Here is a 13,633-nt window from a genome sequence, read left to right as displayed (position 1 = left end):
TATACATGTATATGTAGCATTGTTTGGTCTAATTTTCTGTTGCAGGTTGGACAAAATGATATTATATACATGTACATCAACATGATTAAAAAATATATGAAGATATTAACAATAATTACATGAATTATAACAAAAGCTGTATGCAACATTATAACAAAAGTTCAACAAAAGGTGTAAGCAACATTTTAACATAAGTTCACACACTGAAATATCTGACGATGTTTCAAAGCTTCTACTATATTATTTTTCGTTACGGATTCAAAATAACCAAACTTTCAAAAAATGTTGTAGACTTTGGTATATATACATGTATATTTGTAATTAATGATATAAAAAGCAGAAATAAATGAAGGGTCTTTTTTTGTATAAAGTAACACTTTTGGTCAGATGAACTTAAATGTATAAATGAGGTCATGATCAAATAACTGAAACCAATCCAATAGTCATGTACATCTTTAAATCTCTCCATACATGTATACCAAATAATTTAAACTTTTTGCTAACAGCATTAAGAGATTTAAACATAATCACAATAAATCAACATTACCAGTGATGTACATGCTTATAGCAGCCACTGACTTCTAAATATCCCTCAATTTGCTGACCAAACTCAAATCAATGTGCTGGTAATATGAACAACTACATGTACATGTATGAGGGGGATAGAACCTTTATTGGGACTCCGGGATTGGGTGTTTTCGGGATCCGGGAATCCTTTTTTTGAATTTCAGGACCTCAGGAATTTGGGATTTTTAAGTCCGGGAATTCGTGTTTTTAAGCTCGGCATTTCTGGATCAGGACCCCTCCTACCCTCCCTCAACTATGGTTTTTTTTTTTTGACATTTTTTTAGCACATACATGTACATGTACATGTACCTAAAATCCTTCAGGAAGTGTTTTCATAAATTAAAATTTTAACAATGTTTAAAGACTAGTACAAAATGAATCTTAAGTTCTAGTTTACAAACATCATGTATACATGTATTTGTACCTACTCCATTTATTACATACATATTTTGAACAAGCACTGTTAAAGTCTATAAAATTTTGGTTAGACATGTTGAAGTTTTGCAAGTTTTATGTTGACTTACATGACATGTCAAAATTTAACATGATGTATATGACTTAGTAATTTGAAAAATTTGAAAAATTGTAGTAACAGAATTTCTATACCATGCAGAGCTCCAGATAAGAATTCACAAATTGGGGTTTTTACCCACCATTTTCTTATGTAATTGGGTGATACAGATTTTTAATTGCATTATCAATTCAAATTCACCCCTCGAGTTAATATCAAATTGGGGTTTTCACCACCAAGCTCCTTAATGTATTGGGTTTTTTCATCAGCATACTATTTAATATTTAGACAATATCAACCCCGGATGTTTTTCCATTTTAAATATGTTTCTTTCTTTGAATAATATAGCTATTTTATTTTCTTAATTCACTGACAAGCAATTGTAGGTTGAATTTGTGTCCCGTTTCAAACCTTCTGCCAGTTTTGTATTTTCTCACATCTTATGTAAACTGTAAATAATGGATATGAGTATTCCCAGGCACTCGCCTCAGATCTATTTTTCTCTTATATACCTTTATATAAAAATTCTGAGAGGAATGCCTGGGTGTGTATTCACTCATTAACCGTAAAACGAAAAAAAAAATTAGTATATAAACTCTAACATTTGTCTAAATATACTTGAATGTTTTTGTTTTATTCAATTAACATAAATCTGGGTTAAGTTATCCCTTATTAGAACTTTTGGTTTCCAATAACATATCATTTCATAATTGATTTGGCCTTTCACATTTTCTAAAGGCAACTTATTCAGTTTTGAGGAAGTCTCGTGTTTATTAGCAATGTTCTCGTTAAGGTACGCAAACACACCCATGGGTTCGACGGACGCTTCCTAAAAACACTGGCTGAGTGTTGTTATCATCATATCTTTCCCTCAGTTATTCAAAAGAAGCCGAAAACATGCTTCTATTCAACATTTTTATTGGACATTCACTTTCGTTTTAATTCAATGTATATTATGATAAATCTCGATCAATTCGAAAAAAATATGACAACATGACACACGCTAATTGGATAAACGCCGAGAAAATTGAAATGATTTCAAAAACACGTGTACCTTTTGAGCAAGGGAAAATTCCAACAGGGACCCATTTCAGCTACTTGATGCAGGGAACTATTTTTAGAACGAAAGGACATTTCCAATTATAAATACAATCAAAACAGATTTACGCAACAGCTGAAAACAGATACGGGTAAATAACGCAAACGGTAGCCAACAAAGGGGTTGAGAACTCATGGTTTTGGCATATAATTGGGTTTTCCTTTAAATTAATTGGGTTATTGAACCCTGCAATGGGCAATTGCATTGGGTTTTCTATTATTTGTATTGCATGATCACGCAAATACACAGCTTATCTGGAGCTCTGCCATGTATACAAGTTGCGAATAGAAAATGTTTGTAATTTTTTTTTTTTTTTTTGTAGGCTCTAAGGACACAGAACAAGTATCATATACACCGACCAGAACAGAAGATCTAGAGGAACTGAGGAACGGAGTAATATTTGATGGAATACCATACACTTTTCAATTAAGATTTTTCAGCCGAGATGGACCAGCACGACAATTTGAGGCTGGTCAGCAGAGAGGGGGAAATTATTCATGCTTATGCGGTGTACATAGTAAAAATCACATTAATTTGGAATGCTGTTTTAAGCAAACACCCTCTGATTTGGAAGACCGCAGGGCAGTATTTTTGAAAGGGGAAAGTCTGGTCAAAATAAAACAAGGAAATATCAACCCATTCCAAAATTTAAGTCATTTGTAAGTAAAGACGAATTAACTGAAGAACTCGAATGTAGAGGTATTGATACTTTTAGGCTTAAGACAAAAGCAAGTCTTCAGGAAGAAATGTCAGATTTGCTGCATGGAATATCTCGCCCACCTGCCCTCCTCCTACATTATCCAGAAAAATCCCTGACAGAGAGTAACGTCAGCTGTTACGAGGTACTCCCGTGCGAGCCACTACATGACATTTCAAATGTAGTCCAAAACATAATTCAAGAATTGCCACATCATGTTAAACTTAAGTCTACAAAACTGGATTTGGAAAAATTTTGTAACAACACCATCGGAGACAAAAACCAAATTAAAGGATCGGATGCGCGTCTTTATGCCATAAAACTTTCAAAGTTCATAGAAAATTTACAATTGGATGGAAAAATATCGTCAGATATTTCACAACTTATTAATTCTCTAGTAGAAATAATTAATATTGCTTACAGCTCTGTTGAAAGAAGAACTCCCAGACAAATTTTAAGGTTGTATAATCAAACTTTCCTGTTCGCTGTATTGTCTAAATCCATCATAGGAATTCCAGTAAAGATGACACAAAGAAAATTTTACGGCAGTCATTTCCATAGCTTGGTTGTGCATCTGCCGGAGATTTATAGAATTATCAATACAAAATCTATCCTTGCCGAGCAGGAAGAACGAACTTTTGGATCACTAAGACGTCTCGCGGAAGGTACAACTAATCGAAAACCTGGTTGGATTGTTGACAACACCATTTTAAGATTTAACTGCCAGCAAACTGACAACCATATCTGCTCCTTCTCAAAACAGAACTCTGTGATAAGCCAACAATCAAAATTACTTTCAAAGCGGGAAAACACTATCTTTCCTAAAGAGATTTTTGGAATCAAGTCGTCTCTTTTCCAGTCACACCTTGAGCGCATTGCTGATTATTTGATTCCAGGATATAACATATGGTGGCACTACAATGGCACTGAATTAGTCTTTCACGACTCTGTGGATGAGCCTGAAGTCCGAATGCAAGGTCCTGATACTGCAAACTTCAGATCAACATCTTTGAAGAAAGAACGAGCTATCATTGATGACATTTGGCAAACCAGTGTGGAGAAGGCTGCATCATCTGAACTTGTCCTTCCATTATTGCATGTCAAAACAAGGGAAGATGGAAAATTGATCTACAAAAGAACAAATCTGAAGTCAGGTATGTTATACAATATATATATACATGTATGTTGTAATTTGAATGAAATGAATGATACATATATATATATATGCATGTCAATCTGACTTTAAGGACTTCCCTTCTCAGTTTCAAAAGAATTAGCTGTTCAAAACACTAGTATTTATTGATAGGTGATCATTAGTAAAGGAATCAAAAGAGCAAGAAAATATCTATGTGCTTGTTTTCGAGATATTAGCCATGGAAATTTTGGTGGGAGTTTTAACAAACAAAATTTTGAAAATGGAGGCAAATAAATTTCTTAAAATACAATACTAGATCAAGAAAATGAAACCAATATGTAAAACATTCATGCTTTTGTTTTTAAATGTTTACGGATGTTTTTTTTTTTTTTAAATACATTTGAATTTTTTGTTTTTCAGTCATGAAACATGCAACCAGTCCTACAAATAGCATCAGTGATCAGGATGAAACAAATGATAATATTGAGGAAACAACTGAGAAAGAGACAAATCAAGGTAAACTCGTATTGAGCATTGGTATTAACAATTAAGGAAATTCCAACGAAAAAAAATTAATTTTAGGTACGTTGAAAAGACAAGAATTATAAATAACTAATACTATTTTTTTAATTATGCACACCATAAAACATTAATTTATGAGGTTCTCATTCATACTGAATTTATACTATATACGTTTATTAAAATTTACATCAGTTATTCTTTGATTTTTTTTTCACTCTACCATGATAGTTTTAAGTGAACTTGCACTATTAAATCCCGTTATTAATGTTGGTTATTCCAGATGACAACTCTGAGTCCACAGAAGATTACATCTCGAACATTCCGATTGTGCAAGGTAAGGTAAATAATTAAATTGTATGGCAAATAAAGTAAAATATTTGTGAAAAATGTGAAATTTCATTTTGTTGTATTTCAATATTATTTTTATTATTTATTTGCCAAATGTACAGGTTATTTTCTGTCCATGAAGTTTTTCTTGGTATATCTAACCACATAAATGTAATATAAGTTTGTAACATTAATAGATAACAAATTCAGGTATAAAAAGTATCTTAGTACTTATACACGAACCTTTAATATCTTATTCACTTTTCAATTATTGGTTAACTAGTGAATACTTTTTATGAGAAATCTGTACTTCTTACAATCTCATGGTAGGTGTACATGTCCCATACATTTATTAATAAATAAACATCTCATGTTCTCGTAACAGAACCACCAGAAGTACCAGCAATAGACCAAGAGAGAAAACACCTGGAAGACAAGGAAAACAAGGAAAAGTACAAATCATACATTAAAGGTAATTCTAATATAAAATGCTTCTTTCGGTTATGTCAAAAATGATTCATGCAAACTACAGATTTATTAAAATGTTTTAGAAGGGAGTAACATAAAAATTAACTGACATTATTCAGATGATCATGGTTTTTTTTTCAGTTTCAAGATGGACTGTACAACCTACATGTAGCAAAATTGATGTCCATGAGAGTCTGTTCAGCAAACCAAACAAATTACCAGGTATTTACACAATCTTTTGACTTCAGATTCTCATTCTCAATATTGGTGGAATTTAAAGAGGCAACGTTTTTTCTTCTTTTTTGTGGTTATTTTGCTGTTCACAACTCCTTTTCGATTTCAGCTAACAGTGAAAAGAAACCACTCACATGCAAGAGGAAACTATTCGCGTCTGAAGTTTCCAAACCAGAAATTGGTGAGTATTAAAATGATAAGTATATATATTATTACAAGTTTAATAGAGCATATAAATATGTGAAATGAAATTTCAGAAATGTCATAAATCAAATGTTTAAATGAAGTTTTTAAAGATTATTTTTATTACAGTTTTAAATAAATCACTGTTATGACTGTATGCCATGTATGCAGTATCAGATATTTTTGGAACAAAAATGAAGTTTTCAATGTAGCTATTTAAAAAAAGTAATTTTAAGTTTGAAGGAATTGAAGAAAAAAATAATCTAAAAATGCAAGCGAGAGCAAACGATGGTGAAAACTCTTTTAATATACTAAATACATACTTGTTTTGTGCTTCAGCATCATGTAGAAAGAAAACAACACTAGACATGGTTGTCCAGCTACTTGGCCCATCATCAGATGTGGATGACTGTCTTAAGTACAGGGAATTGAAGCAAAAACACCCTGGTCATAAGTCCTTTATATCAGCTTTTGATCAATCTTTCTCTAAGCTACAGATTGAGGTCAGCAAGAGATATTTTGCCCTGAAAGAAGAGATTACAAAAGTTGATGAAAAGGAGAACAGTGAGAATCTGTTAGCCGACAAGGAGATTGCTCAAAAGCTGCTTGATCACTGGGGAGTGTACTACTTTTAATGTCCAGTGCACTAAATAATGATTCTTAAATTTAAATGTTAGGAATATACATAAAATAATTTTACCCAATTTCATACATGGTTCCTACTAAAGACACCTACATAGGGAAGACATTGATTTAAGCTATATAAAGTAACATAAATAAGGAGATGTGAAATGATTGTCAATTATACAGTTTTCTTAAATTGACCAACATGACCAAAAGGAATGTAAGTAGCTATGGTCAGTGTTCAGCAGAAGATATTTGAGAAAAAAAACAAATTGTTTTAAATCTGACGCAAAATACACCTTTTCACTAGTTATTTCTTCATTCATCCTATGTAAATGCATATTTAGTTAAGTAATTTATGTATCATACATGTCATATATATAAGTAATTTATGTATCATTCATGTCATATATAGGAAAAAGTGGTATGAGTGGAAATGAGACAACCCTCATGAAAAAATAGTGTCTGAATTCTGTCTGACAAGTATTCTTAATTTTTCTTATTTTTTTCTGAATAATGTCTGAATAGCTAAAAATGTGTTCATTAATGCAAATGTCTGAATTTTTACTGGATTTCGGACTATTATGGAAAAATTCAGAATTTTCATTCGCACATTCAGACAGGAATCAGAAAACCATTCAGACAAAAATCAGAATAGCATTCAGACAAAAATCAGAATTATGTAAGAATGAATTAAGGCAATATTCAGAATGAATTCAGAAAAATCTGAATTTAATCAGAAAGATTAAGAAATAATCAGACACATTCAAAAATATCCAGATAACATTCAGAAATATCCAGACAACATTCAGATGGATTCAGACAGATTCAGAAATATATTCAGAAAACATTCAGAATGTGGATATCCATACAAAACTTTGTAACTTATACAACAGAAAAACCTAAAAAGAAGTTCTTAAAGTTGAATGAAAATCAATGTGTAAGCACATTGATGATGGTCAAATACCCTTAGCCTCTATTCAATAATAAATAAAATCCAAATTTTCAGGAAGTTTGTAAATTAATAGTTTCAATAACATAAAATTCAAACTTTAAATTTTCAATTTAATTTTATTATCTGATATGGATCTGTGATTCCCTGGTCTGTTCTTTTTCTGCCTCTCGAGGTCTCCATCTCTCTTGTGACCTGAGTAAATAAAAAAACAAGCTAATAAAAGAACAGAACTTCAATGTCTCTTGTGTTGCATTTTTTCTTGTCTGCCCAGGGACAATAACTAAAATTCCACAAATTCTTGTTTGAAACTGTTACTAAATCACTATGATATTTCTTCCCATTTCCCTAAATCCAACCCTTGACATTGATGATGTGAGCCATTGGTATACATTTTATAAAAATCTGGCATGAATTGCCACATGACATGTATGAGTGCTATTTTTCTGTATTTAATTAACATTAGAAAAACAAAACATTCTTTGAATGGAACTTTGCCATTAACAAAAACACAACTTCCTACATGTAGTATCAAGAAAATTTTAATTAATTTTTAATTATAAATGGTCATATATCTATCATTCTATGCAATTCTTCAATCCCATATGCAATACATGTATTTTATCAAGTACTTGGGAACCAATTTTTGGGACAAATTCAGTTGACTTTTAAAATCTTTGACCTTGACCTCATAATTAGTTGTTAGGAATCCTTAAGGAATCTATAATCAAATGAATATCATGCTGATTTTTTGTTTATTTATAGTTTAATGTATTAGTTTTAATGAATATGCAATTAAAGAACCTTAGTGATTTCGCTCACATACCCCACATCCCCACATTTTCATTGGAGAAATAAAATAAGTGCAAGAATAAAAAATTATATAAAAAAATTGAATTATAATTTCCTTATATGTCCTTATTACCGTATCTACAAAGTTTCATGAAATTCTGTCGTGTGGTTTCAGAGGAGTTGCAATGACAAACTGTTGCAGTAGTACATTGAAACAAATAAGTTCAAAGGGGCGTAACTCCTATAGAAAAAATTGAATCACAATTTCTGGTCAATATGCACAACTACATAGTATTTCTTTATTATTATCCACAGTTTCATGAAATTCTGTTATGTGGTTTCAGAGGAGTTGCAATGACATACTGTTGCAGAAGTATATTAAGCAAATAAGTTCAAAGGGGCGTAACTCCTAGAAAAAAAATTGAATCATAATTTCATGATGTATGTCCTTATTATCTACAAAGTTTCATGAAATTCTGTTGTGTGGTTTCAGAGGAGTTACGATGACAAACTGTTGCAGTAGTACTAGTACATTAAAGAAAATTAGTTCAAAGGGGCATAACTCCTAGAAAAAGAATTTATAATTTCCTGTTGATATGCACAACTGCATTATATGTCCTTATTATCTAAAAAGGTTTTATGAAATTCTGTTGTGTGGTTTGAGAGAAGTTGCGATGACAAGAAACAGGACTGATGAACTGACGGATGGACAGACCGACAGACAGATAGACTGAGACAGGTCAAAAACATTATATCCTCTGCAACTTCGTTAGTTGCTTGCTGTATAATTGATGTAGGAATTCATTATTTCAAATATATGTGTCAGTGTCATAAATTAATTTAAGGTATTGGCTGTATGGTGACCATTAGCTATCATTGTTCTCATCTACATTTGTACTGCATTCATATAGTAGATAGTTGTCTCATTGGAAAACATTCCACACTTACAGCTTATTTTAAGGCTATTAAAACTAAAGCATGTACATACCAGATTCAATTGATTTTGCACCATTTTTCTTTTTAATAGTTCTGTTCAAAAACATGTACATTAAGTCGTAAGTCTCTTTCACTGACATCTGTGGAACCAATTCTAAAAAGTTAAATTAAAATATTAGTATCAATACTGACACCTAAATTTATGAACTCGTATAAAATATTCAACAGTTGTCTTAAAGTGAAATTCAAAAAGAGCCATCAGAAAAGACTTATCAAAATTTGATGGGTTGTGGTTTTTTTTTGAGAAAGATATTGGAAATACAATCAACTAAAAGTTTTATCAGTGTTGATTTAAAACAAAAAGTGTCTTTCGACCCTTTCACTTAGAACAGAACAGCCCTTACTGTGATTTTAAATAGATTAATGCATAAGTAACATGTGCAACAACGGAAATATATATAAACCGAAGGTAAGAATATCTAAGTGAAGTACATTGTATTTGCCACTGGATGTAAAGCAAAAAAGTAAATATTTGTATATTCTTATAAATTGAAAGGTTGCTGTGTCTCATCTCTGACATTCTTACCTCAAAACAATTGGTACTTTTCCACATTATCATAAACACAATGATGCAGATCATCTTTCATCCAACTTCAAATGGCTCAGTCCTTAAAAAAGAAGAGAATATTGTTTTTTATTGGTACATTGTATAAAAATTGATTTTGTTATAAGTCAATTAAAACCATACTAAATATTTATATTTTAAACACATGCACATTTAACTGTTCAGTTAAATTAAAAAAAAAAAAAAAAGTAATGGTAGGTACATGTAGGTATTGATTTAATAACCTACTATATTCTATTGTACCTGTACCAAGTCAGGAGCCTGTAATTGAGTGGTTCTTGTGTTTTGCTGTTTGTTATATTTGTTTTTCTTTTAATGTTTTGCATAGTTTGTTAAAATATTGTGTCATAACACCACTTTCCTGTTTGGTGCACACAAATTTAGTTCAATTCCTCCACATTCTATATGTGCCTGTCCAAAGTCAGAAGCCTGTAGTTGAGAGTGGTTCAGGTTGTTGTTGTTTCGTGTACTGTCAATTATGTCTTGTTTTCGTTTACTGTTTTGTAATAAATTGGACTTTAAATTTTTTAAATTGAATCGTTTCATATTGTAAATGTTCTTGTCAGGATTGTCAAGACCAATTCTTGCTATAATACATGGTGGATCCCGGGGCCCTAGTTTTTAGTGGCTTTGAACTAGCTGTCCGTAACTTTAAGTACTCTCAGATCTGTACTTAGTATCTTTTTGTTTGGATATACAAGTACCCCAGCCACGTCCACTCTGTTTTTGCTACCGGTAGTTGTATTTTATTTGTATCCATCTGATGAGTTTAGCAACTGTTTAACAGATTTTTATAGTTTATTCTTTTGTGTAGTTACACAACTGTCCCAGGTTTAGGGGGAGGGGAATTCCTGCTATAAATGTGTTTAACCCTACCACATTCTGTATGTATGTGCCTTTCCAGAGTCCGGAGCCTTTAATTCAGTGGTTGTCGTTTGTTGATGCTTAACATATTTGTTTTTCCTTCTTTTTTTTGTACATAAATTCTTATTTGAGTTGTTTTACATTTGTCATTTTGGGGCATTTTATAGTTGTCTATTTGGTACGGGTGTTGCTCATTGTTGAAGGCCATACAGTGACCTAAAATTGTTAATGTCTGTGTCATTTGGTCTCTTGTGGAGAGTTGTCTCATTGCATATCATACCACATTTTCTTATTTGTATACAGCTTATGGCTATTCCTGGCTGACCCAAGAATCTGTCTCTCATGAACTATTGGTATCATACAACTATCACTTTTCTATTGAGGTGTCAGATGTTTTGTATTATGACTTCAAAACTTTACGGGAACCACTGTGATGTCCACAAATAGTGATAAGGTGTATATTGGTAATTGTAATAAGTTCTGTAAAGTCAGAAATTATTTCATGCATTATTTGATTAAGATATTGTCATTTCAAAATAAAGTGTGATTCCATAGTGGACTATACATTATGGGCTTTTCTCATTGTTGAAGGCTGTACAGTAACCTATTAATATTATTGTTAATTTCTGTCCATTTTGGTCTCTTTTGAAGAGTTGTTTCATTGGCAATCATACCAGATCTTCTTTTTTTTATACTGTCAGACGTCATAATTATTTCGACTATGTTTACCCTATTCCCGTAGTCCAAATAATTATGACGTCTTGAAAGTCTATTATATTTTTTTTCCTTTACAACAAAAAATATAATAGCCTTTCAAGATGTCATAATTATTTGGACTATGTTTACCCATATAATTTATAATTACATGTTCATTGTTGTTTTTAATTTTGCATAGTATAATCTGACTATAAGGAAACGACCATTTGATATTCTGTCACAGGAGGAGGCACGATTAATTTTGGAATATGTATTTTGTGATTCCTGATTGTTTTATTTTTTAGTTGTTTAAAAAGATAGTTGTAATTATTACATTGGTTGCAATAAATTACATTGATTTCCCAGTTAAATGAAAACCGATAATTTCACATGTGAAATAAACGTGGTTATTTCACTCTCTGACGTCATACAACAATAGGCGTTGTCAGGACGTCGATAACGTCGGATCAAAACAAATTGTGAATGCGTAGTAAAAACATATAGTTCCTTACATTTTCTACATTAATTTCATAAAAAAAAACATTAGCCAATGTAATAAAAAGTATAACTAATCGCCGTATTTGAATATCAAAAATAAGACAACTTGTGACCGAACGCCGCTATGGATTAAACTCGTGCTACGCACTTGTTTAATCCATGCGTCGTTCAGTCACGCGTTGTCTTATTTTTTATATTCAAATACGGCGATTAGTTATACTATAAATATCCTTTATTTTGGTGTGTAAAGTAATTTTTCATTCTGATATCTTTAAAGGCAAGGCTAGTTCAAATAATTACGACGTCTGGCAAGGCTATTTTATCTTTTTTCTGGGACGACATTAGTCCAAATAATAACGGTATAACATCTGGCAAGACTATTTTAATATTTTGACTGGGACGCAGTCGTAAGAAGGTGTCCCCGATTTTTTTTTAAAAAGCCTTGCCAGACGTCATAATTATTTGGACTAGGACGATGTCATAGGCAGGCATTGGGCCGGGCCAGATGTTATAATTATTTGGATCATCAAAATAATTATAACATCTGGCAAGGCTATTTTATGTTTTTCTGTGACGCCGTTGTAGGAGGGCACCCCCCCCCCCCCCCCCCCCCCCCAAAAAAAATAGCCTTGCCAGATGCAGGACATAGGGCAGGACAAGATTATTCAATTTTCAAATCCCCTGCCCCACCCACAATATTAAATGGCCGTTTCCAAATTAAAAAATTAGCATTGAAATGGACACATATTCATACCCCATGATCGTTATTGGCACTGATTTTTGTATAGCCTGTAACTGTTGTCACTTGCAGTTGTGGATATTTGTCTTGTATGTGCGTTTGGATTTACACTGACAGTTTACAAGTTGTAGTCAATTTCCTGGGCAAGTTGAAAACCATCTTCTGAATGGCAGACGTCATTTTTTCCTTTATATCAAGCTGTTATACATACAAAGGTTCTCGTTGTTATCTTTAAAATATCTGTCCTGCAGCGTTCAAACGTTGTCTGCGTCACACGATCTAGATCTAACATGAAAACCAACTCCGGATCATTTTCCGGATTATAGACGATTACGTTCACCGATTACCATGAAATCGCCCGCCGAGAATAAATATATCGTACAAGGAAATTTTTACTTTATTTCTGAAACTAATATAACACACGTGCTATAGTTGTCTCAGCGGTCTTGTATGATTAATTTATGGAGGTTTTCAACCACTATAAAAATCCGTCTACTGATATGGAATAATTTATAGGCAGCCTAATTTATAAACGGACATTATATATGCCCCCTTATATACGTTTATAGTGTATTTACTGGAACTATTATACTAACTGTTATAGTCCTAGGTATTTACCACAGACGTATTTTTACGTAGCAAGTTAAACAAACGGACAAAAAAACGGGATTTTTAGGGCTGCATTTGTCATAAAAACAATTAACCTACAAACCGACTCGCTGCGAGAAAAACGTCACGAACTTTAAATCTGGTCGGGTAAAAAATCGTTAGTACACTGTGACTGTCCCTGTGAGAACTGGTCGTATTCTTATATACTCCACTTTGTAATAATGGCAACTTTTAACAATGTAATCATATTTTCCCTACAGGAGCCTCAACGATAATTGATTCCTGTCAATCAAGTAAGCAGTTTACCCGATATCTAATTTCTCACCAATCTAACCTGGTGCAGTCGACACGCTTTGGTACTTCGATGTCAGTTATCTATTTCGTAATTCCAACGCTCAAGCACAGGGGCTTGTTACAATTGCCGGGTTTACTATCCATACGAACCCCTAAAACTTTTTTAGGGGTTCGTTTTGATAGTAAACCCGGCAATTGTAACAAGCCCCTGTGGCTCAAGCAGCAGATTGTATAGTTAATGCAATACACAAATCATTTAAA

At 32.4% G+C, this 13,633-nt stretch overlaps 1 protein-coding gene and 1 long non-coding RNA gene across 2 annotated transcripts; one reads left to right on the top strand and one right to left on the bottom strand.

Annotated features, from left to right (window-relative positions):
• Positions 1-4,693: 4,693 nt before the first annotated feature.
• Positions 4,694-6,378, top strand: LOC134694524 (uncharacterized). Its single transcript, XM_063555536.1, has 5 exons — positions 4,694-4,865; positions 5,244-5,330; positions 5,468-5,548; positions 5,670-5,741; positions 6,083-6,378. The coding sequence occupies exons 1-5, from the start codon at positions 4,796-4,798 to the stop codon at positions 6,376-6,378; spliced, it is 606 nt and encodes a 201-aa protein (XP_063411606.1). The 5' UTR covers positions 4,694-4,795.
• An 892-nt stretch (positions 6,379-7,270) lies between these two features.
• On the bottom strand, positions 7,271-12,836 carry LOC134695311 (uncharacterized). The gene is made up of 4 exons (XR_010102743.1): positions 12,485-12,836; positions 9,634-9,715; positions 9,100-9,201; positions 7,271-7,514 (listed from the first exon to the last, which is right to left on the bottom strand). It is a non-coding gene; the product is annotated as an uncharacterized LOC134695311 (long non-coding RNA).
• Positions 12,837-13,633: the final 797 nt, after the last annotated feature.

Source organism: Mytilus trossulus, chromosome 13, assembly GCF_036588685.1.
Source record: "Mytilus trossulus isolate FHL-02 chromosome 13, PNRI_Mtr1.1.1.hap1, whole genome shotgun sequence".
Classification (NCBI taxonomy): domain Eukaryota; kingdom Metazoa; phylum Mollusca; class Bivalvia; order Mytilida; family Mytilidae; genus Mytilus; species Mytilus trossulus.
Note: the sequence above shows the minus strand (reverse complement) of the source record. Positions and strands in the feature narration are given on the sequence as shown.